Source organism: Drosophila takahashii, chromosome X (assembly GCF_030179915.1).
Source record: "Drosophila takahashii strain IR98-3 E-12201 chromosome X, DtakHiC1v2, whole genome shotgun sequence".
NCBI classification, from domain to species: Eukaryota; Metazoa; Arthropoda; class Insecta; order Diptera; family Drosophilidae; genus Drosophila; species Drosophila takahashii.
This window is the reverse complement of record NC_091683.1, coordinates 246343-266324: the sequence shown is the minus strand read 5'-3', so window position 1 is coordinate 266324 and position 19982 is coordinate 246343. Positions and strand designations below refer to the sequence as shown.

The 19982-nt window shown below is 43.0% G+C and overlaps 4 protein-coding genes across 7 annotated transcripts; 1 reads left to right on the top strand and 3 right to left on the bottom strand.

Annotated features, from left to right (window-relative positions):
• Positions 1-63: 63 nt before the first annotated feature.
• On the bottom strand, positions 64-2593 carry LOC108063738 (glutathione hydrolase 1 proenzyme). Its single transcript, XM_017150915.3, has 4 exons — positions 2312-2593; positions 1271-2256; positions 889-1085; positions 64-832 (listed from the first exon to the last, which is right to left on the bottom strand). Exons 1-4 carry the CDS (start codon positions 2400-2402, stop codon positions 325-327), a joined length of 1782 nt encoding a protein of 593 aa, XP_017006404.2. The 5' UTR covers positions 2403-2593; the 3' UTR covers positions 64-324.
• Positions 2594-3063: 470 nt separating this feature from the next.
• AnxB11 (Annexin B11) lies at positions 3064-8299 on the top strand. 2 transcript variants are annotated; one of them, XM_017150959.3, is made up of 8 exons: positions 3064-3172; positions 5366-5428; positions 5709-6218; positions 6532-6913; positions 6980-7209; positions 7359-7568; positions 7630-7698; positions 7758-8299. In XM_017150959.3, exons 2-8 carry the CDS (start codon positions 5417-5419, stop codon positions 7821-7823), a joined length of 1479 nt encoding a protein of 492 aa, XP_017006448.1. In that variant the 5' UTR covers positions 3064-3172; positions 5366-5416; the 3' UTR covers positions 7824-8299. The 2 variants fall into 2 exon arrangements, with proteins under 2 accessions (XP_017006448.1, XP_017006449.1); XM_017150960.3 differs by lacking the exon at positions 5709-6218.
• Traf-like (TNF-receptor-associated factor-like) lies at positions 8283-10955 on the bottom strand. 2 transcript variants are annotated; one of them, XM_070219169.1, is made up of 7 exons: positions 10884-10955; positions 10443-10595; positions 9928-10368; positions 9443-9591; positions 9136-9395; positions 8823-8938; positions 8283-8760 (listed from the first exon to the last, which is right to left on the bottom strand). In XM_070219169.1, exons 1-7 carry the CDS (start codon positions 10908-10910, stop codon positions 8452-8454), a joined length of 1455 nt encoding a protein of 484 aa, XP_070075270.1. In that variant the 5' UTR covers positions 10911-10955; the 3' UTR covers positions 8283-8451. The 2 variants fall into 2 exon arrangements, with proteins under 2 accessions (XP_070075270.1, XP_017006451.1); XM_017150962.3 differs by lacking the exon at positions 10884-10955 and having other exon boundaries at positions 9928-10419; positions 10501-10583.
• Positions 10956-11470: 515 nt separating this feature from the next.
• On the bottom strand, positions 11471-19043 carry LOC108063756 (phospholipid-transporting ATPase IF). Of its 2 annotated transcripts, none has more exons than XM_017150957.3 (10): positions 18801-19043; positions 16233-16440; positions 15980-16105; positions 15353-15899; positions 14734-15148; positions 13879-14660; positions 13209-13705; positions 12244-13057; positions 11852-12178; positions 11471-11789 (listed from the first exon to the last, which is right to left on the bottom strand). In XM_017150957.3, exons 1-10 carry the CDS (start codon positions 18834-18836, stop codon positions 11576-11578), a joined length of 3966 nt encoding a protein of 1321 aa, XP_017006446.2. In that variant the 5' UTR covers positions 18837-19043; the 3' UTR covers positions 11471-11575. The 2 variants fall into 2 exon arrangements, with proteins under 2 accessions (XP_017006446.2, XP_017006443.2); XM_017150954.3 differs by lacking the exon at positions 18801-19043 and adding an exon at positions 16924-17547.
• Between the last annotated feature and the right edge of the window lie 939 nt (positions 19044-19982).

The window sequence follows — 19982 nt, the reverse complement described above, 5'->3', positions numbered from 1 at the left end:
ATCTCAATGTGCATACTTGCTAAAATATGAAATATAAAGAATTTAAACAGAGTTCTATGTAGTTAAAGACTATATTTGTAAAGAATTTCTTATCACTTTGAGAATTACATTTTTATAAATTACCTACATTTCCTAAAAAAAAAGATATTACATACATCCTTGAGCTGTGAACGTTTGAATCTCTTACAGAATGAGTAATACTTTACATAATACTATATTTGGTACCATTCTTGGTCAGATTTGAGTAATTTGCGTTAGATGTACATATCAGTACGAAGAATTATCTACCATTATCTACCACCTTGTATGTATAGATGTTTGTGTTTAGAATCCGCTAACTCCACCTGGCTTCCGGAAATCCGAGTTTACCCAAATGGTCTCATTCTGTTGTTCGATGCCGCAGATGACTGATCCGCGGTTTTCATATCGCTCGCACCGATGGCCCCTGTCCTCCAAGCTCTTCAGGTGACTTTCGAGTAGTCCGTACTCGTAGTGCAGGACATTGGGCGACATTTGGTGATGGATGCGACTGGCATCGATGGCGCTCTTGATTCTTGCCCTCTGCCAAAGGATCCGGACGAGAAGCGGGGCAAGGGAGGAGATTATTTTGGTGCCGCCAGCGGCACCCACAACCAAGCGTACTTTTCCGGTGGAGCGTTCCGTGACAATCACCGGACTCATCGAAGACATGGGACGGGCGGCGGGAGCTATGCCATTCGTGCCAGGAAGAAATGGCAAATCAAAGTAGTTTTTCATCTGCTCCATCGAGAAGTCGGACATGGCGTTATTAAAGATGACTCCTGTGCGCCTTCCTGTTCGTCCACTACCGAAACTTTGGGGAGCAGTAAATAAGTTTATAAATATACCATTAAAAGGATTTATTCTTACTAGAAATTAATAGAACTGGTCACCGAAACGGCATCGTTTCCATGCAGAACTGAAGTGTGGGCAGTGCCGTGCTCATCCCGTATTTGTATTCCAGATGAACCAGCTCCATAAAACTCAGAACTGTTGAAGGTCCGTGAGTCATTCATTTTCTTTGCCATGGATTTCGCCAGTTCGTAGCTCGTTAAATTCGCCAAAAGCTGTTGGAGAAATCCAAGTAAGCGTTATAATTAAATTATTCGGAGTGCCATATGTCAATAAATCCTGAAGTTTGAGATTCGCCACACTCTTGTGTATACCCGCTACTCTAGTAAAGGGTGTAGAAGCGAGATAGAGATACGGAAAGCGACATGAATTAGAAAGAGAGAAGGGTCGAAGTACTCACCTCCTCGTTGGCGGATTCGTCCAGTAGCCAACGCTTGACAAAGCCAAACTTCATGGCTTCGACCATCAGATGGATCTCCCGGGCGCCCATGGTTCGGACTCTTGAGAAATCCACTCGGAACTGCCTCAAAATGTTCATGATGAAGCCCAGGACGTGACCACTACCAGGTGGCGGGGTCAAATGGAGATCATGCTCATCCAGAGGCATCACCAGCGCCCTGCTCAACTTGGCATGGGCTCGGTTCAGATCCTCCCTGGCTATGACACTGCCCATGTCCCGCAAATCGGCTAGCAGATCATCGGCGATCGATCCTCTGTAGAAGCTGAGTGGTCCCTCGTTGGCCAACCGATCGTAGGTGGTGCACAATTGAGCCGAGGGTCGGATGAGATGGCCCAAGGGCCAGAAGTGACCGGAAACCGGATCGATAAACATCCGCCGCAGGCCGGGATCGGCCCGAATCATGTCCTGGTTGAGGACGAGGGCGTCGAACTGGTGCTTATACAGCCGATAGCCACGACGGCACAGCTCCAAGGTGGGCAGCACCAGCTCCTCCCACCTCAGCCGCCCGAATCGCTGGTGGGCCACCGCATATCCGGCTAGTTCCGCTGGCACGGCGATGGACCAGCCGGATCTCTTGAAATCCTGCTCATCGCGAAAGGACGAGAAGTTCTCCGCCCGCAGGGCCAGTGGAGCAATTTCCCGGGCCAAAATACTATAGGACTTGCGCTCCTTTCCCGAATAGATGTTCATCACCATACCGCCACCGATTCCCATGCTCTGCATCCCGATGAGTCCGTTGCAAATAAGGGCCGCCAGGGCCGCGTCCACCACACTGCCTCCTTTTTCCAGGACCTTCCGGGCCAAATCACTGCACACATCGCTGTCGGAGCAAATGGCCGCCCTGGAGAATTGATGGAGCGGCGAATTGGAGGGCGGTAGTGGATCCACCGGATTTGGCGGCCTCCTAGCCGACCTCTTTGGAACTGCTGAAAAGGAATTTTAGATATTATATAGGTAGGGGGAGCTCCAATCCAAACTCACCATTTCTTTCGGGAAGTCGGTACCAATAGACAGCCACCAAGAGGATAATCACCACGGGTATGCAACTATTCAGACTAATCCTAACGAACATCTCTGGCAGCTATGTTTCTATCGATTTCAACCCCATCGTCAACCACCCATTGAAGGCCTGAATGGAAATATCCTTTTCATTTTGAAAAACACAGTAGAGGTGGAGAAACATCGATGGAAACATCGATGCTTTTAAAAATTTTGAAAATATTGAGACCGTCCTATTATGCTCTTAAAGAAGCGGAATTCAGCGCGGGAAGAACTTTATATTTAAATTTCACTTGGATAAGGAATCCATGAGATACCCATATCTTCAATCAGGGATTTTCAACATGAAATCAGACTTAATTCCCAAATATATCGTGTTAGTTTGAATTATTGTCTAGTATTAGTAGCTATAAAAATAAAGTTATAATTTCAATTTCCTGGGATTTCCAAATCTTAAATTGAAGAAAATTAATATTTGTTAAATATATTAATAACTAGAGATTTTCAACAAGTTTCAATTTTCAAAATTATTTTTCTGAAAATGTAAGTGTTTAGTATGAGTTATTATTTAAAGCTATAAAATATTATTAAATTAAAAAATTAATATAAAATAAATTAAATATAAAAAAATGATAAATAAAAGAAACGAAAGAATGAGTACTACTAGATACCTATCGATAGACAGCTTGAAAGACATGGTATCGACTACAACTGAGGGTATCGACTTATCACAGCAACAACAGGTAGTTGTCCCGCCCTGGCGCGTAGGTCAGTTGATAAAATCCCCTCGGCACTACAAAATATATTCGCTAATTGCCGTCGTCGCGTTTTCAGATACTTAAAGTAATTAAAAAAATTAGTTTAAAGATTTTTGCATCTTTTTTTGGCTGCCCCACTGAGATATTTGTTGTTATTAGTGTTCTAGTGTACCAATAGTGCATTATAAATTTATAAAAACCATAACTTTAAGACGACTCTGTTCCCAAATAATCTCCGAGACATACATATGCGAGTGTCTAGATATGTGTGTATCTACTGAGCGATAATACATATATCGTTCGACTGGCGGCGGGGTAACAGCAATAGAAACACTCGTTTTGTATCTTCAGATAGAAAGATGGAAAGATACAAAGATATTGGATGCACATATCCACACTTCGCACACACCGGCACGACACGTGTTCATGTGCTGCATCTGTAGTATAAGTGATACCCATCTGTTGATTTGCGACCTTGCTAGGAATAATTACCCTCAAAAACATTATGATATTGCCGACGTCGATAAGACCCCATAACATACTTAGGAATCTATATGTATAAACATGGATACGGATATATGTATTAGCGAAAACCAAACACCTTTTCCCATCGTCGGAATTCAATATTTTTGTATTCTTATGAATTGTAAATATGGCATGGATATATAGAGATAGAGGAAAATATTTTCCAGTAAACATTTTCTGCGCAATCCCACGTCACTTCAATAGTTCGTTCATCTCGCTCAATGACATTGGATTGTTTAATAACGATACATTGACGTAAAATTAAAAAAAAATTGTTTGACCGGTAAAATCCATTGTTTACAAAACTATACAGCATCTATCAAAAAACTGTATGTTTAGTTATAGTTTATATAGGCAAACAGAAACTTCTCAAGAAGTGGTTGTGTTTTGTAAAAGGACCTGATAAGAACCCATTCCTAATCAAACTGGTTTATTTTTAAATTTAAATACATTTATTTGTGTAAATTTTGTAACAATGATTTTACAATTCAAAAATAGTATTTCACGTAAGCCTCTGTAAGAGCATGACTCAGTTCAAATACATAGGCATATGCGTCTGAGAGACTTTGTTGACGTGGGTTTGAGTGCAAGATGAATCATCTTGAAGTAAACAAAATTATGTTTGCTGTGCAAACAGTACAAACTTTGTTTGCAAATATAAATTTTGGAATATCGAAAATAAGTAATTATATAAAGAAAATATATGCAACAACATTTCTTTCTTGAATTTCTATCATATTACTGAGTTTATAAAAAAACGTATACGAATTAAATGCACGTGCCGTTTTTGAACAACATATAAACAATTGTGCAAACATATTTTCCAACTTTCACTTTAGAAACCAGGCAGTTGTTAACATTCCCATCAAGTCGGTGGCGTCTATGTGTCTGAAGCAAAAAAAGGCAACAAACGTATTCATGTATCACGCATGACATGACCCGTAAATATTAGCCTAAGGGATACATAATTTCAGTACATATATTTACTACGTCTACTTGATTTTCATTTAGCAAAGTACACGTGCTTTAATTCTGTTTCTTGTTTTCGTGACTAATGTCCCTTAAATATACAAAATATAAGGTAAAATAAGGTGTAGCATACATATGTATATTTCATCAAAGCTTATACACTTTTATACGTACATTTTTATAGAACCAATTAGTGTTTTTAAGGCAGGGTTTTTTTTTTTACCAAACAGTACCCATTTTGAAAATGGGTATGAATTAAAAATTAAACTTTTCCACTGCGTCATATTTATATATCTTTTATATGAGCAATAAAAACCTTGATATGTTTTCTTTATAAAATTGTCGATATTATAACTTAATGGTTTTCCCCTCGGAGTCATTTGCTAAGTCATATGTATACTTATCTCTCTTAAAGCTCCAACAGTACCGGCAAACTGTAACAAATAAATAGGAAATATAAATTCAGGTAGATTCAATTCTGTAACTTACACTCGAATGCCAATCCCTATTTATTTATTAGCACATTTCATTGCGTAGTGTGATATAAAATTTCTGGCTCAAAACCCGCCAGCACATTTTATATTCTTTATTTCTATTAGCAGCAATCTTTGCTTTATTGTTGCGAAGAATTGGTAGGTAAATCCAAATATATGTTAATATGTATGGTGGCCAAATAAGTATGCTGATAACAACTGGTTAAATATTAGTTTTATAGCCTTGTACATATGTGTGTAAATATTTTGATTTTAATGAAACCCACTTGTTCCTGTTTTGCTTTTTCCAGTACTGAATCTCAATCACCGGAAACCCCCCACAGAATAGAATCTTCCCCATAATGTATCCCTTCGTAAGTTTTTTCCTTAGACTTTTGTTCTAAAAGCATTAATCATTAGATCCTAAAAAACGTTTTATTTTTTAAAATTTGTTCGATCAAATCTTTTTTTTATGATTTTTTTTAAAAGATAAATTATATAAATCATCAGAAAATGTTAATTTTTTAGAATATTGTTTCTCGGTGAGTTTCATTTACATTTGTATCTGAATTAATTTTATTGAAGATATCTAAATATGAAATGAATGGCTTTTGGGCTCTGTGAATATTAAGCTCAATTTTTTGGCCTTTATAGGGTTCTGGTTCTGGAATGCCATCGTACCCCCCTACCTCCACTAATCACCACGAGCCACCACGGGCGCCTTTTGGAGCTGGTTGGGTGCCACCGATGCAGCAGAACTCGCCATACCCGCCCCAGCCACACCCCCCCTCACAACCATCGCCCCAAATGCACTACCACCAGCAGCAGCAATATCCTGGCCAACAGGGTGCCCCAGCTCCCTATCCACCAATGTCGGCACCATACCCGGGCGCCGCCGCCCCATCCTACCCACCTTATCCCAGTTCAAATCCGTACCCGGGCCAATTCGCTCCACCGTTGCATCAGCAGCATCAGCAGCCTCCGATTTCGAATAGCCCCTATCCCCCGGATCGTGGATACACACCAGCCATGACAGCCGGATACGATGCAGGCTATGGTTACGGACAAGGACATGGACAGGGGCACGGACAGGGGCACGGGCATGGACAGGGGTATGGGAATGGTCAGGGGCAGGTGCATCGGTCACTCCCAGCTCACAAAGAGGTTGGTCATCAATTGCTAGAGACACTGGCGTACGCAGATATGCTTCCAGAGGGATTTTTATATTTTTACATTACCCTAAATGCTTTCTCTTTTATTTTCTCAGGGCTGACAAATAGTCTATTTAATAAATTAAATTTATAGAGAATTTGTAGTACCCCCTGCGTACGCCACACATCCCAAGTAGTTTTCTACCCCGGGCCGTTTTATAACTAAATTCACTCTCAGCCCTAGCCATTCATCATCATAATCATGATCACATTAAAATCACGTAAAACACCAAATAATCTGGGTCTATCAATCGCGACTCTTTCAGGGAACTCCCACTGTGGTGGCCGCCCAGGGATTCGATCCCGTGAAGGATGCCCACGACCTGCGCAAGGCGATGAAGGGCTTCGGAACGGATGAGAACGCCCTGATCAACATCATCTGCCGGCGGACGAACGAGCAGCGCCAGGAGATCCAGCGCCAGTACAAGACCCATTTCGGCAAGGACCTTATCGAGGACATCAAGTCGGAGACGAGCGGCAACTTTGAGAAGCTCCTCGTCGGCCTGCTGCGTCCCATCGTGGACTACTATTGCGCGGAGCTGAACGACGCCATGGCTGGCCTTGGCACCGACGAGGAGGTCCTCATCGAAATCCTCTGCACGCTGTCCAACATGGAGATCTATACAATCAAAAACCAGTACTTACGACGTATGCTCACTGTGCCAATACACATTTATATTACGAATTTAATATGATTCATCAAAATCTATCTAGTGTACGGTGCTCACTTGGAGTCCGAACTTAAGTCGGAGACCTCGGGCAACTTCAAGCGGCTGCTCACCTCCTTGTGCACTGCGGCGCGGGATGAGAGCGGCCGGGTTGATCCCAATGCGGCCAAGAACGATGCCAGGGAGCTGCTCAAGGCCGGAGAACTGCGTGTCGGCACAGACGAAAGCATGTTCAACATGATCCTCTGCCAGAGGAACTACCAGCAGTTGAAAATGGTATGTGATCGAAGGGATTTTAATAAATTAATATCATCCGAGAGAATGATTGCTATTGAACTTCATATAAATGTACTATAATATCTATAATATATAATAGCCCATAAACATAATCCATTTGACTTACCGACATTCCTCTTTTCCTGCAGATATTCCAGGAGTACGAGGGCATGACTGGCCACTCGCTGGAGAAGGCCATCAAGAAGGAGTTCTCCGGCGACGTGATGGAGGGCCTGATTGCCATCTACAGGTGTGTCACCAACAAGGCCGAATACTTTGCCTCGCGTTTGCACAAGTCGATGGCCGGAATCGGAACCAATGACACCCAGTTGATCCGTGTCATCATCACACGCAGCGAGGTAATTAGATCTATAGCACTGTGCTGCTTGGACTCGGCTAAGATGGTATACTGATTTTCAGATTGATATGACGGACATAAAGGTGGCTTTTGAACGGCTGTACGGCAAGCCGCTAAAGAGCTGGATCAAGGTAAATATACACATTAAAATTATCCCATTGAAAATAACCACATGAAATATATATTTCAGGGCGACACTTCGGGCCACTACAAGCATGCTCTCTACGCCCTGGTGGGTGAACAGCGGTCATCTTAAGAATCTCCATATATTTATTATTCAAACCAAATCGAACTTGAAATCAATTATTCGGATATGTCTTACCTTTTTCATGTATTCGATCATTTACATACATACAACATACACGCCAAGGGAGCCAAACAATTATGACCCACTTTGTGGACTTTAAGTGCTCACAATTATTACCTGAACAATTTGATACCTCTATAAACACCTAACCTATGGGTTAGCAAGAGTTGTATTTGTTTTTTAATATTAAAATACCTTTGTATTTAAATGCGCTCGGAAAGACAAAAAGACATATATGTTGAAGTTCCTCGAGTGAATCACTTGTTACTTTGCTAATATTTCAAGTGACCACATAAATGTTGCAATGAATCTTTCTACCTACCGACTTCGTCTCGACAGTGCCTCAATGTACCTTTATTGCCTACTTCAAAAGCATTTAAAATTGCAAAAAACATACACTAAAATATATGCATATTAAAACCAAGCATCGATTTGTATTCACTTACACACTACTATACACTACTCGTGTTTGTAAGCGGGTTTTTTAGGCTTCTAGCTCGCTCTCAATGGAATAAATTATTATATATATGTATGCATTAAATCAATGGAATTTTTCCTTGTCAATATAGTGGGCATATCACTTGAGGACTCGCACCTCAATGAACATGGAATCGTTGCGAAGATAGTTGCGACTGGTGATGACCTTGTGGGGTATATGAAAGTACTGGTTGCTCTGGATGAAGTCGTCGCTCTTCTTGCGCACAAATATGGTTTTCACATAGTCCTCGGCCTCCGCCGGATTGGAGCACTGATCCCGGATGATGATCTCGGCCTGGAGGCGGCAGGGCCAGGCCAAAAGGGGATCGTACTCCCCGGAAAGGACGTTCAAGCAGGCGATCATGTTCCGTCCCTTCCACGTGCCCTTGCCGTTCAAGTATATATCCAGCTGGAGATGGTTCAAATGTAGATATACATTTAATATCTAAACGGGATAACATCTCAACTCACCCGAAGAGCATAGCTAAATGCTTTATTGGAGAACATGGAGCTGTGGAGAATGGTGTCGTACTGCTTCGACTCGTCCAACTTCTTGGAGTAGTCCTTGATGCGCCAAATCAAGTGGCCTGAAAGTTTATAAATTAGAATTAAATATGGCTAAATATATAAATTTAAAATTCAAATATTAGTTTAAATCTGATTTGGGTCAATTGAGTAGAAATCAGTTGCTAACAAACACTTCACTATAGTACGAGTATTATGTATAAATCCGGACGTTGTAGCTTTACTGACTTGAGCTCTGCATTGAACCTTTGAATCTCACCTCTTATATTCTGCACACTAGCGATGCGCTGCTGCATGGCCATTTGGGTCTCCAAATCCGATAAATTCTGCATGGTCTGGTGAAGGGCTCGATCCAATTTGTCGCAACGCTCTTCGGTTTCGCACACAATGTTCTTAACATTCTTAACCTCGTAGTCCAGTGTTGCCTGCTTCGAGGTGACATAATCACTGTTGCCCAATTTGTTTTTGATGTCCTCATTAATCTGCTGCAGAAATTCCTCGATCTGAAAGAACTTTTCCCTGGGTTTTTGTTTAAGAATGCTGTCACGATTTTAAACACCACTCACCTGTTCAGCCTCTCGTTTTCGAAGATCAGCTCTTCCAGCTTGAGGATATTATCATTCAGCTGATTCTGGTGAACGGTCACGTCCGCTGAGAGTTGATTAACCAACTTTTGTGCCTCGTCCAACCTCAACTCGACTTGCTCCTTCAACGACTACGGTAGATTAAAATTGGTATATCATTATTACAATAACAGACATAGCTGTAAAATATAAGACACCCTTTGCTCATACTTCGTTATTTTTTTTATTGTGTTTTCACTCTGGTTCTTTCTTACAAGGCTTAAGTATTGAGATTTCCCTAAGTTTGTAGTTCCGCAGAAGAAGGTTAAACCTTTATTTGTTTTATGTATTATATTATTATTATAACAAATAGAAAGAATTGTTTTTATTTTATTTTATTTTCTTATTTTCCGAAATAAACGATCATTAGAAAAGTTACTAATCAATAATGACTACTGTCTAATGTATTGTAAGCCCCCTTTACTCACCTGGGTGATATCACAGCAGTACTGGACATCCAGCTGGTTCTGTTCGATGGCAAAGACCCTGCGCCTGGTTTCCTCGTCCATCTGGTGGCGCAGCTCGTCCATCGCCTTCTCGGTGTCGCGCGTCCAGTCCTCGACGACTTGGTTCTGCTTCCGGATATTTCCCACATCGGTGATCAGGTGCAGGCGCTGGCGGATCTCCTCGTTGAGAACGGATCGAATGGTGCCCACATCCTGCTCGATGACTAGGAGGCGCTGGTCGGACTGTCGATCCAAACGGTCCATGCTGACGCTCATCCGATTGTTCACGTGGTTCTGGCTCTGGTTCTGCTGACTCGTTCGGGGGCACTCCTTCTGGTGCGATCTCATCCGGATGCGCGGGATGAAGGCCTGACAGCCGTTGGGACACTCCTCCAGCACCTGGCCGCAGTGGATCAGGTGTTCCTGCAGTCGCATCCAAAGGGGAGTAGTAATGTAATAGTAATCAAAGGGGGACTGAAATATTGGGCGATTATAACCGTGAATGTCTGGGCATCGAACCATTCGTTGCAGAAGAGGCACGAGGACTTCTCATACTTGACTATGGTCGTCGACTTGGCCGTCTGGTTGGCTGGTATTGGGGGGATATGGCTCTGGTTCGAGTCCCTCGACAGATCCTTCCTCGACGTCGCCTTGGTCAATGACATGATTTTTGTTTGGATTTTAGAAGTATATAAAAAACAAATTGCGCTGCGAGTACCGCCCTATGCACACTAAACTCAGCCGAAAATGATTAAGAATTTCCTTCGGCATAGTCATACGCGGCACACAGACGTGGTTTAGATATAGCTTTGCACATGTGTTGGCATTAGGGCGTCCATGAAATCTATATGACAACCTCGAACTGATAGCGAAGCCATTTGGTACGGGTATATTTCGACAAAAAGAACGAGCACAAACGAATCGTATTGACCACTAACTTGGCTAACTCTTTCGTCGTCGACCATAAAACACAGCCACCAAATGTCCACTAAAATCGTTCACGATCTCCCAGCGATTGCGACTTCATGCCTATATGTAGGTGCCTGCGAAATACTCATATCTCCCAGTGTTCAAACATATATATGTATTTGCGGAATGCGAGATATCATTATCAATGAGAACGGCCCCACAATCAAAACTTTTTGGTATTGCCTCAGCAATGCAAATGGGAGCAACAACGACGCCATCAACACGATAACAATATAATTGGGCTAAAGGGGCGTGGCAGTGGGTCTGGTCGACCTAACAAGTGCCCTACACAGCCCAGGAAATCGCATATATATTTTGTACTTTTCTGGTACTTTTCCAATCGGATGACTTTATAGGTTTATAAAATGTTAGGAATTATATTTATTTATCGCAGTAAACCTTAATGCGATGGAACTACCTGAAAAAAGCAATCTTCAAAAGCTACGATATTTAAAACTCCAGCTCTAAGTTAAAGACAATTTCTACACCAAGTTGATTCCAAGTTGTACCATAGGTTTTCAAGGTTTCTTTCAGGAAAATACAAAATAAATCAATCTTAATTTTTCAACAAACATTTTTTTCTTTTATCTAACAAAAAAAAAAAGTATACATAAAGGAAATAAATAAATTAGGGGTATAAAAACTATGGGCTAGAGTCGTTTTACAAGTATGTCGACTCGAACTTTTCACGCATTTTGAGTTTCCGTTGTTTTCCGGGGAAAATACTGAAGCTCTTGATGTTTAGGGCCCGTCGGAGCATTCGGATGGTATAGTCGGGGACCAGGCAGGCCACACAGGTCAATAGGATCCACAGCCAGACTGGCAGGGAGGCCAACAGATTGTTGTAGGCCCAATAGATGTCGGTGTCGTAGTCCCTGCACAAGACATATGGTTACTATTCAGAATTCAACCCACGAACTAATTTAGGCAAACTCACAGATTGATAACGTTGTAGATAACCGTTGTGATTACAAAACCCAAAATGGAAATGATGATGGTGAATATGTACCAGAAAGACAGGTACATCGACTCGAGCCAAAGCTTGAGGTTCACCACCACGACCACCGTCCACATGAGCAGGGTTCCGAAGCAGGAAAAGGCCACCGTCTGGCCGTAGTTTAGGATCACGTTGTTATAGGAGAAGAGGCAGAAGGCGAAGTAGAAAATGATGACGGAGTGGTATACGGCAAAGAGCACCCACATAAGGAAGTACGGCCAGTGTAGCTGCTTATTGTCCGTATTCTTCTTGTAAAGCTGCGGCGTTCTGTTGATTGAGAAGGATTATTAGTACTGTCTGAAGTAAGTTTCATTGCACTCCAAACGCCATACCTCATTAGCTTTTCCTCGGTGTATGGCTTTTCGGAGATGGCTATGAAGAGAATGGGCAGCGAGGTGTATATCACATTATACAACGTGAGGAACAGGGAGTCGTAGACGGAGGACGAGGAGAACAGGGTGTGGAACTGGAACAGGAACATGAGGCCCATGAAGACGATGTTCTTGTAGAAGAAGTACAAAACCAGCAATGACAGTCGGACACTGTGGTAGTGGCCATGGACGAGGAGCAGTCGCTTCAGCATGCAGAACTTGGCAAAGGCAAAGTCCGCACAACGTGCCGCCTGCCTGCCCTCGCGTCCCATGATTCCGATGCCCACATGGGCCTCCTGGATCATCGAAACATCATTGGCCCCATCGCCAATGGACGCCGTGTTGTAGTTCTCGTTGGAGGACTTGATCAGCGACACCACCTCGCTCTTCTGCAGCGGACTGAGGCGACAGCACAGGACGGCTGTGCACTTGACAGCCACGTCACGGAACTCCGAGCTGGCCTCCGCCAAGGCCACGCCCAAGCTCTTGCCGTCGATCAGCAGGGCGCACTCCTGGCCGATTCCGAATATGATCTCTCGATCCAAGGCGTTCAGGTGGAGGAGCATCTCCTCGCGGTTCTTGCAGTCGATGATGAAGTACTTCTTGGCATCGGGCGGAATGTGTCCGCAGGACAGGGCAATGTTCAGTGCGGTCTCCACTTTATCGCCCGTCAGCACCCAGATCTTAATCCCTGCCGCCTGCAGGGACACCAGCGTATCCGCCACATCGTCTTGCAGGGCATCCTCTACAGCTGTCGCTCCCAGCAGGTCAAGATCTTTGGAGAGAACATATTATGTGATATTTATTACAAAACATGAAGGGGGAGAACAAGGACTAGTCAACAATGTGGGACAATTTCAATGAGAGCTTTGGCATAAAGTTATCATATTTGGATTAAATTAAATTTATATTTCTATAGTACTCACTGCTTTCGATCTTCGCGTAGCACTCCTCGCTGAGCTGTTTTCGACTCTCCAACGAGCTATTGGCCTGGGCCAGTTCCACGAGGAAGTCCTGATACTCCTCCTCCGCAATCAAACGCCGGGCAATGGCCAAGGTACGCAGGCCGAGACGGGCAAAGTCGCTGATGTGGGCGTCCGTCTTTGAGACGAGATCCGCCGAACTGTTGGCGCAGAGCGGAAAAACGTAGCTCTCGGCGCCCTTGGTATAGATCCACTTCCTGCCTTCCGTATCCCGGACAATGACACTCATTCGCTTGCGGTCCGATGTGAACTCGAGGACGTGGAGTCGCTGGAAGGTCTCCTCCTTGGGCTTGGCAAATGGTCGCTTGTAGTCCATGTGGGGCGGCACAATCCTCACCCGCAGTGTTTCGTCATCGTCTCCGGTGTAGACCATTCCCAAATTGGCACAGGCCTCCACCAAAGCCTTCTCGTCCGGACTGGAGGCCTGGTAGTCCAAGGTGCTGTGAAGTAATGTGAAATAATATATATAAAGTATTAAAGATATAAAAAAATCTACATCTACAATGCGAATTTCCCTAGATCTTATTTAGCTAATGCTAATCGAACTAGACTTTACAAAAACTGAGATTTTTCGGATACCACTAAATTTAAGTTATTAATCTACTTGACTTACAATATGAAATCGCGAATTTCGTTCTTCCTGCGCTGCGACTCGGCACGCATGAGAATTGTGGGCTGTCGGGTGAAGGTGGGTGCGGCATAGGATTCCCGGGAAGTGGTGCTGGTGGATCGAAAGAGGACATTGGCGGGCGGAGAGCTGGCTGCAATGGGGTTCGTGAGGTAGGCATTGGGCGCTCCATAGGAGTGGGCCCTCCGGTGGCCGGGAGCCTGGCCGTTCTGCGGCTCCCAGGACTGCTGCAGATCCTTCTCTGAGGTAGACCGTCTGAATTGCAGGGAAATGGGCCGATAATTGGGAGCGGTCTCCACTCCGTTCAGGGTCGCATTCCCATTAAGGACGTCAGTCTGGTTGACACTCAGGTCGATGGCAGAAGCGGGCTGGGCTGGAGCATTTTGCATCCGATTGGAGCGGGCAAAGTTGGGACTCCTCTTCACCACCACCGGACGCTTGCGACGCTCCACGGCACCGTAACTGTCGTCGGAGACGAGCAGGGGATTGACATCCGATGAAGTGGCCGTCGAATTGGAGCCATTCGGATGACCCGACAGCGAGTTGTCGATGGTGTGGCTAACGTTAAGCTCGCTCTGCTGACTAGCATTGTGACTCTCCTCGGTGATGTCCGAAATGGAGTACATCTCCGGCGGACCCGACTTAATGGCCACAGCCACCGGGGGCTCCCTCTTGGTGGCCCCCGCATCCGCCTCCTCCAGAGAGCCGGAGGCCACCTGAACCGTGTGGCAAATGGACAGGGCCTGGAAGAAGACGCGCTGGCTAGCCTGTAGAATATGGAATATAATTAACAGCCGTTGCATAGAAAATATAAAACACAATAGAATAGATATAACCTACATTGAACTTGTTGATATCCAAGAGCGCCTTGGTCTCCTCATCCTCCAGCCGCGTCTTCTTGAACAGGAACTTACTGCCGTCTATCGAGCACTGCTGGAAGTTCATCTCGTTCTTGGTCAGCGTGCCCGTCTTATCGGAGAAGAGTATATTGATCTGGCCCAGTTCCTCGTTCAGGTTCGATGTGTTCACCACGCACGGCTGGTCGGTCTCCTTCTCGTACAGCTCGATGTCCCACTCCATGAACCAGCTGCTGATCCCGCGCTGCAGCTCGATGGTCACGTACAAGGAGATGGGGATCAGGTAGTTGAACAGGATCAGGAACGACAGGTAGTCCTGCAGGAACTGCTTCACGCTGTAACTGTCCGTCGCATCCCCCAGATAGGTAAGCTTGGGTATCACAAACAGCTCGTTGTACCTGGTAAAAGAAGGAACAAAGGTGGTTTAATTGAAGCTTTACAAAATCTATTCGTCAATAATCCAATATCCTTAAAAAGATGGTAATGTTTTGTATAAATATTTTTTAGATAGAAGTTTTTTTAAGCATCGCAACTGATTCTTATATAATTGTATTTCTCCCCACCTATTAACAAGATCCCAAATACACCCCAGAAAAACTCACCTCTTCAAGAAGTACAGCAAGGTGACTATCGCGATGAGGGCGATGAGTATGACGATCAGGAAGCGATTGATGTACGTCTCGCTGGAGGCGTTCTTGTTCCGGGTGAGCCGGCTGTTCAGCTGCAGCTTGGAGATCATGCCCGTATAGACGGCGCACCCGATGACGCACTCGGTGTTTTTCACCCGCGATCCGCGCAGCAGGACATTCTCGGCGGACAGGGGCAGGACTCGTCCCTCGCCGCCCTTCAGCTCGATCTTGCCGTTGAAACTGTACAGATCCGTGGTGGGACTCTCGCACTCGATCACGCCCAGCTTGTGCATCTCCTGCAGGTCCACGGTGGGCAGGTCCCGCGGCACCATCAGGGTCTTCAGGTTGGACTCACCGTCCAGATTGGCCGTGGTAATGAAGCACTTACCATGCGGATCTGTGGATCTCAGCAGGACCAGATCGCACGGCACATCGCAGTCTCGCTCGACTACGATTAGATCCCCGGAAATGACGTCCTCCGACTTAATAATAGCCTCCTTTCCATCCCTGATAACCGTGACTGTAGATCGAGCATAAGGGGGTTTTAAAAATTAAAATTTAAAAAAACCTTAAATTCTAAGCATTGATATGTTTACTCACCTGGCGAAGAATTTACCACGTTGTCTGTCCTATATCGAAGGATATCTTCATAGCCCTGTTTAGCTGCGGTCACGGCAATTACAAAAACCAGGGGTAAAAGCGAGGTCATCGGAGATACCGGACTATCTAAACATAAAAAAATTGAGACGTTTAATCTTAGGATATTTAACTTTCGTATGAGACATGAAACCATACGAAACCACTAAAAATTGTATTTATAAATCTATTTTGTGGTTTTTCCATACATATTTACCAATTAAAAGGGATATTATTGTCATCACCAGGAAGTAAAAATTCGCAATGCGGCGAAATTGTTCCAATAGATTTTGTGGCAGGAATGTGATCAATGTGTATTTCGTCGATTTTATGCGGTTTTGGCCCTTTGGCCTTTTTTTCTTCACATCCTCGGGCCCACCAATTTGTATTTGAAGCCAATCATTTATTGTACTAACTCGGGAGCCCTGGAAAACATGGAATCGAACAAAAAATGGTAGACATGCAGATAAGAATTTGTATTATCAGAATATTTCTTCAATGTATTCGCAATGAATCAGCGGCCAAAATTGGCCAGAGGTGAGTGAAAGAAATACAGTAAACATAAATTGCTAAAAATATTTTTTACCTTTCAATAGAGCTTTTACTTTTAAAATAACAATAGACTAATTAAAAGCACCACAGAAAGGGGGAATCCCTTTCTTATTCGTTTAAGGATTTAAAATCAGCTTCAGTATATATCACTCATACGACACATAGACCAGAGAAATATAACTAGTCTTATATATTTATGCTTTTAATTTCGAAACCATTATTAAACCATTCAACAGGTAAGTACCTAATGCTTTCCTTATAATGCTAATAAATTGTACATAAATATATATTAATAACAATGCTAAACAACAATGCCTGTTTAGTTGTCAAATATTCCCAATAATTATATCACAAACCTTATGCCAGTTCCATAGGAATGCGTCCTTGAGATGGAACGATTCCTGATCTGCCCACGCTGTTGTGGCTGCGGGATAGGATCGGATCTGATCGATGGGTCGAAAGCCGCTCAGATGGTCATGGCGAAAGAAATTCATTGTTCATCATTCTAAGATTGACGCATTTGGTAGCGGTGTGACCACTGTCGCGTCCGATCATCTCTTTAAAGCCCTTTCACGGAACTGATTTTTCCGGACAATAACAAGCCAATGGAAACTTTACGACGATTCTCTCGATTTCGCGTTTTGGATTGCAATCATATTTTAATACACCTACTATTTGACTATTGTTAATTATTGTTTATCCATCGACACTCGGTCGCACATAAGCTTTTTACGCACAAAAGATCCGGATCTCTATAATATTTTATTGCATAGTGCGGATACATTTGCACGAAGCATATTTGGTTTTACGGCCTATATCATAGCCTTAAATCACCAAAACTAAGGTCCGCCCCAATGCACATACAGACATTTGTATATTTATCGACTTTTTCTCAGCACACTTAATATATAACCTTAAAACGATGTTAAGTGGGCAATTTTAACACTTCAATTGAACAGTTCTATGATGCACGTCCACGACCATTGAGGCACGTATCTATACACATTGATTTTTTTATGGGTTTGTACATATTTGCTTTCGGATTTACATAGATCTTATCTTTCGAGCCGCACACACACTTGTCACTATTCTATAAGCGAAGTCCGATCATTCAGTATATCCTTTCAAGATGATTTATTAGACTAACAACTAATAGTTCGCGAGATAGCCGCGTGATGTGCGCTTGTGAAAAGCCGTTCTCACACTGAGAATTCGATCTGCATTTCCATACCCACACCTATTACGATCCCATACCCATTCCCATTCCCATACCCATTCACAGCTTCAAAATCGGTCGGATCGTAGCGCCACAGCTTTAGCTTCAGCTTCGGGCATCCAATAAAAGCTCGAAACTTATTGACGTTGCCAGTTTAAGTTTGCAATATGTTTGAATGTACCATGTACATATATATCCACACACGAAGACATTCGGGAACTAATAGGTTCAAAGTGCATAGTTAATTTGCCGTATTGTCAATTCGATGACGTCCCACTCAAATCAAATCTCATAAAAACCAATTGTTTAAGATCTATGTAGCACTGACTTTTTCATGCACAAGGCAAATTTAATTGTGTGTTTTTGGCCAGCAGGTAATTGAGTTATTACAATACGACTTCGCAATTATTCAACTTATTGTAATAGGAGATAAGAGAGCCTCGGCAGTACAAACTTATGAGAAGCATTAATTTAATTATATCAAAAAGTTGCAAATTGATAACTAATACCCCAAAAAAAGGTGTGTTTACCATGAGAAGGATCATAAAACAATACAAATTTAAGAAATATATAAATACGTACAAATTCTTTTGAAAACCTACCATTTTGCGAGTTCGAAAATGAGTCATAAAATGACCCTGGTATAACCGAAATATTAAACATTAGTTTAATAGGATTAAAACTGGACAAAAAATAAATAAAAACAAAACTTGGCGTGGTCCAATTTGTAATTTAGGATTCCGAGCAGAGAATGGCGTGATGGAATTCTAAGATTATAAAGTTGGACTCCAACTTTATCTAACCGAAGCTATCTCTTTTTCTCTCACATATCGACAAACGGCGTTACTTATCTTATATATATATGAAATTAGTTGACGGATATAAACAGGCACACACTCTCATAATTACATTTATACTGGCATGCTTTTTGAAATGGCCTTATAACACACATATTGTATACTTGAACAATGGTTTCTTATTGATGTTACACAACCGAATGCCAATATCGGAACTCACCCTCTTCTGAAGAAGTCTTTCGAAGAACTTGCCCATGATGATGATCCCTTGATTTTATCCACTGCGATGGGGGCTTTTTAGAGCCTTTCCAAGTTCATATACCTTCGTTCGAGTTTGAGGACAATGTGGTACCGACGCGAAACAATAGCATAACTGACTAAAACTGACCGATTTCTGTATCTCTCTAAAATACTTCGTTACCACGAATTCGTCGTATTGCTTATCGGGAATAACGTTTTTTGAAACCAATAGCCGACTAGCCAGGTAATCTCTTCGTTAGATTCCGATGAGTAAGGTACCGCCGATCAGTTTTCAATAGTCGAAGCTCGCACACTCTTGTTTTATATGGATAGACCAACACTTGGTCTATCCATTGGATGGTTGGCAAGGAAATAACTCCACTGAGTGGACATTTCAATTAATATTGCACTCGAAGAATCGTCACTCGAATTTGATCATTTTACATTATCAGTCGAGGGGCTCAGGGCATTACATGAATATTGTTTTGTTTTAGTATTCAGTTTACAACGAACAACGCGCCCGATCTTAGATAGACCTACTGTCATCCAAAGCGTACTTTCCAAACTGATATCCGTGCAAGAGAACCGGGTCCATAATCCGATATCCTCCCCAGTCAACTGAGAGATCGGTCCTCTCTTCACTTTTGGGAGCTTAACTACGCGGCTCTCTTGGGCTCTTGGGGCGCGAGACCTACCCATATCTATCTGCTTATATAGTATGTAAACTGCCAAAAAAAACTGATAAGATTATGGGAATATCTAAGTGCCGGCCAACTCAGCTGACTAATCGACGGTGACAGCGAACATTTGAGCGACAATTGGAAAAAAAACGTACGTCCATGGGCATGTTTCTTAAAGGGTTGGGTTCACTGTAGCCTGTAGCCCATTCTGCAGACATATATCATCGAATCGATATACGAGTGTCTATCTTTTCGTCACCATGACTTCAACATCTCCTCGTCATTTTACAGTCCATAAATTCCGATAAGAAATCCGGATTTTGACGAGCTACATTGGGGAGTACTTATTTATCACAAAGCACTGAAAATACCTGAGGCCAAAAGCACTATGTAAAGTCCGTTTTACAACTTTGTATTTCACCAGCAAAAGAGCTTATAAGGTAAGATAAGAAAGAATTCAGCAATTGATATCAATATTTAAA

Excerpts from the sequence above, each read along its gene's own strand:
- Traf-like (XM_070219169.1), bottom strand. The coding sequence starts at position 10,910 with ATGGTCGACGACGAAAGAGTTAGCCAA. Across the intron at positions 8,939-9,135 it reads TAGTGTGCAGAATATAAGAG|GCCACTTGATTTGGCGCATC; the intron begins GTGAGATTCAAA and ends ATAAACTTTCAG. Across the intron at positions 8,761-8,822 it reads CATTTAGCTATGCTCTTCGG|CTGGATATATACTTGAACGG; the intron begins GTGAGTTGAGAT and ends AACCATCTCCAG.
- AnxB11 (XM_017150959.3), top strand. Across the intron at positions 7,210-7,358 it reads ACTACCAGCAGTTGAAAATG|ATATTCCAGGAGTACGAGGG; the intron begins GTATGTGATCGA and ends CTTTTCCTGCAG. Across the intron at positions 7,569-7,629 it reads TCATCATCACACGCAGCGAG|ATTGATATGACGGACATAAA; the intron begins GTAATTAGATCT and ends ACTGATTTTCAG.
- LOC108063738 (XM_017150915.3), bottom strand. The coding sequence starts at position 2,402 with ATGTTCGTTAGGATTAGTCTGAATAGTTGCATACCCGTGGTGATTATC. Across the intron at positions 1,086-1,270 it reads ACGAATCCGCCAACGAGGAG|CTTTTGGCGAATTTAACGAG; the intron begins GTGAGTACTTCG and ends TTTCTCCAACAG. Across the intron at positions 833-888 it reads ACCAGTTCTATTAATTTCTA|TTTCGGTAGTGGACGAACAG; the intron begins GTAAGAATAAAT and ends TGCTCCCCAAAG.
- LOC108063756 (XM_017150954.3), bottom strand. The coding sequence starts at position 17,061 with ATGAATTTCTTTCGCCATGACCATCTGAGCGGCTTTCGACCCATCGAT. Across the intron at positions 13,058-13,208 it reads CTACGCGAAGATCGAAAGCA|ATCTTGACCTGCTGGGAGCG; the intron begins GTGAGTACTATA and ends TTCTCTCCAAAG. Across the intron at positions 12,179-12,243 it reads ACCGAGGAAAAGCTAATGAG|AACGCCGCAGCTTTACAAGA; the intron begins GTATGGCGTTTG and ends CTCAATCAACAG.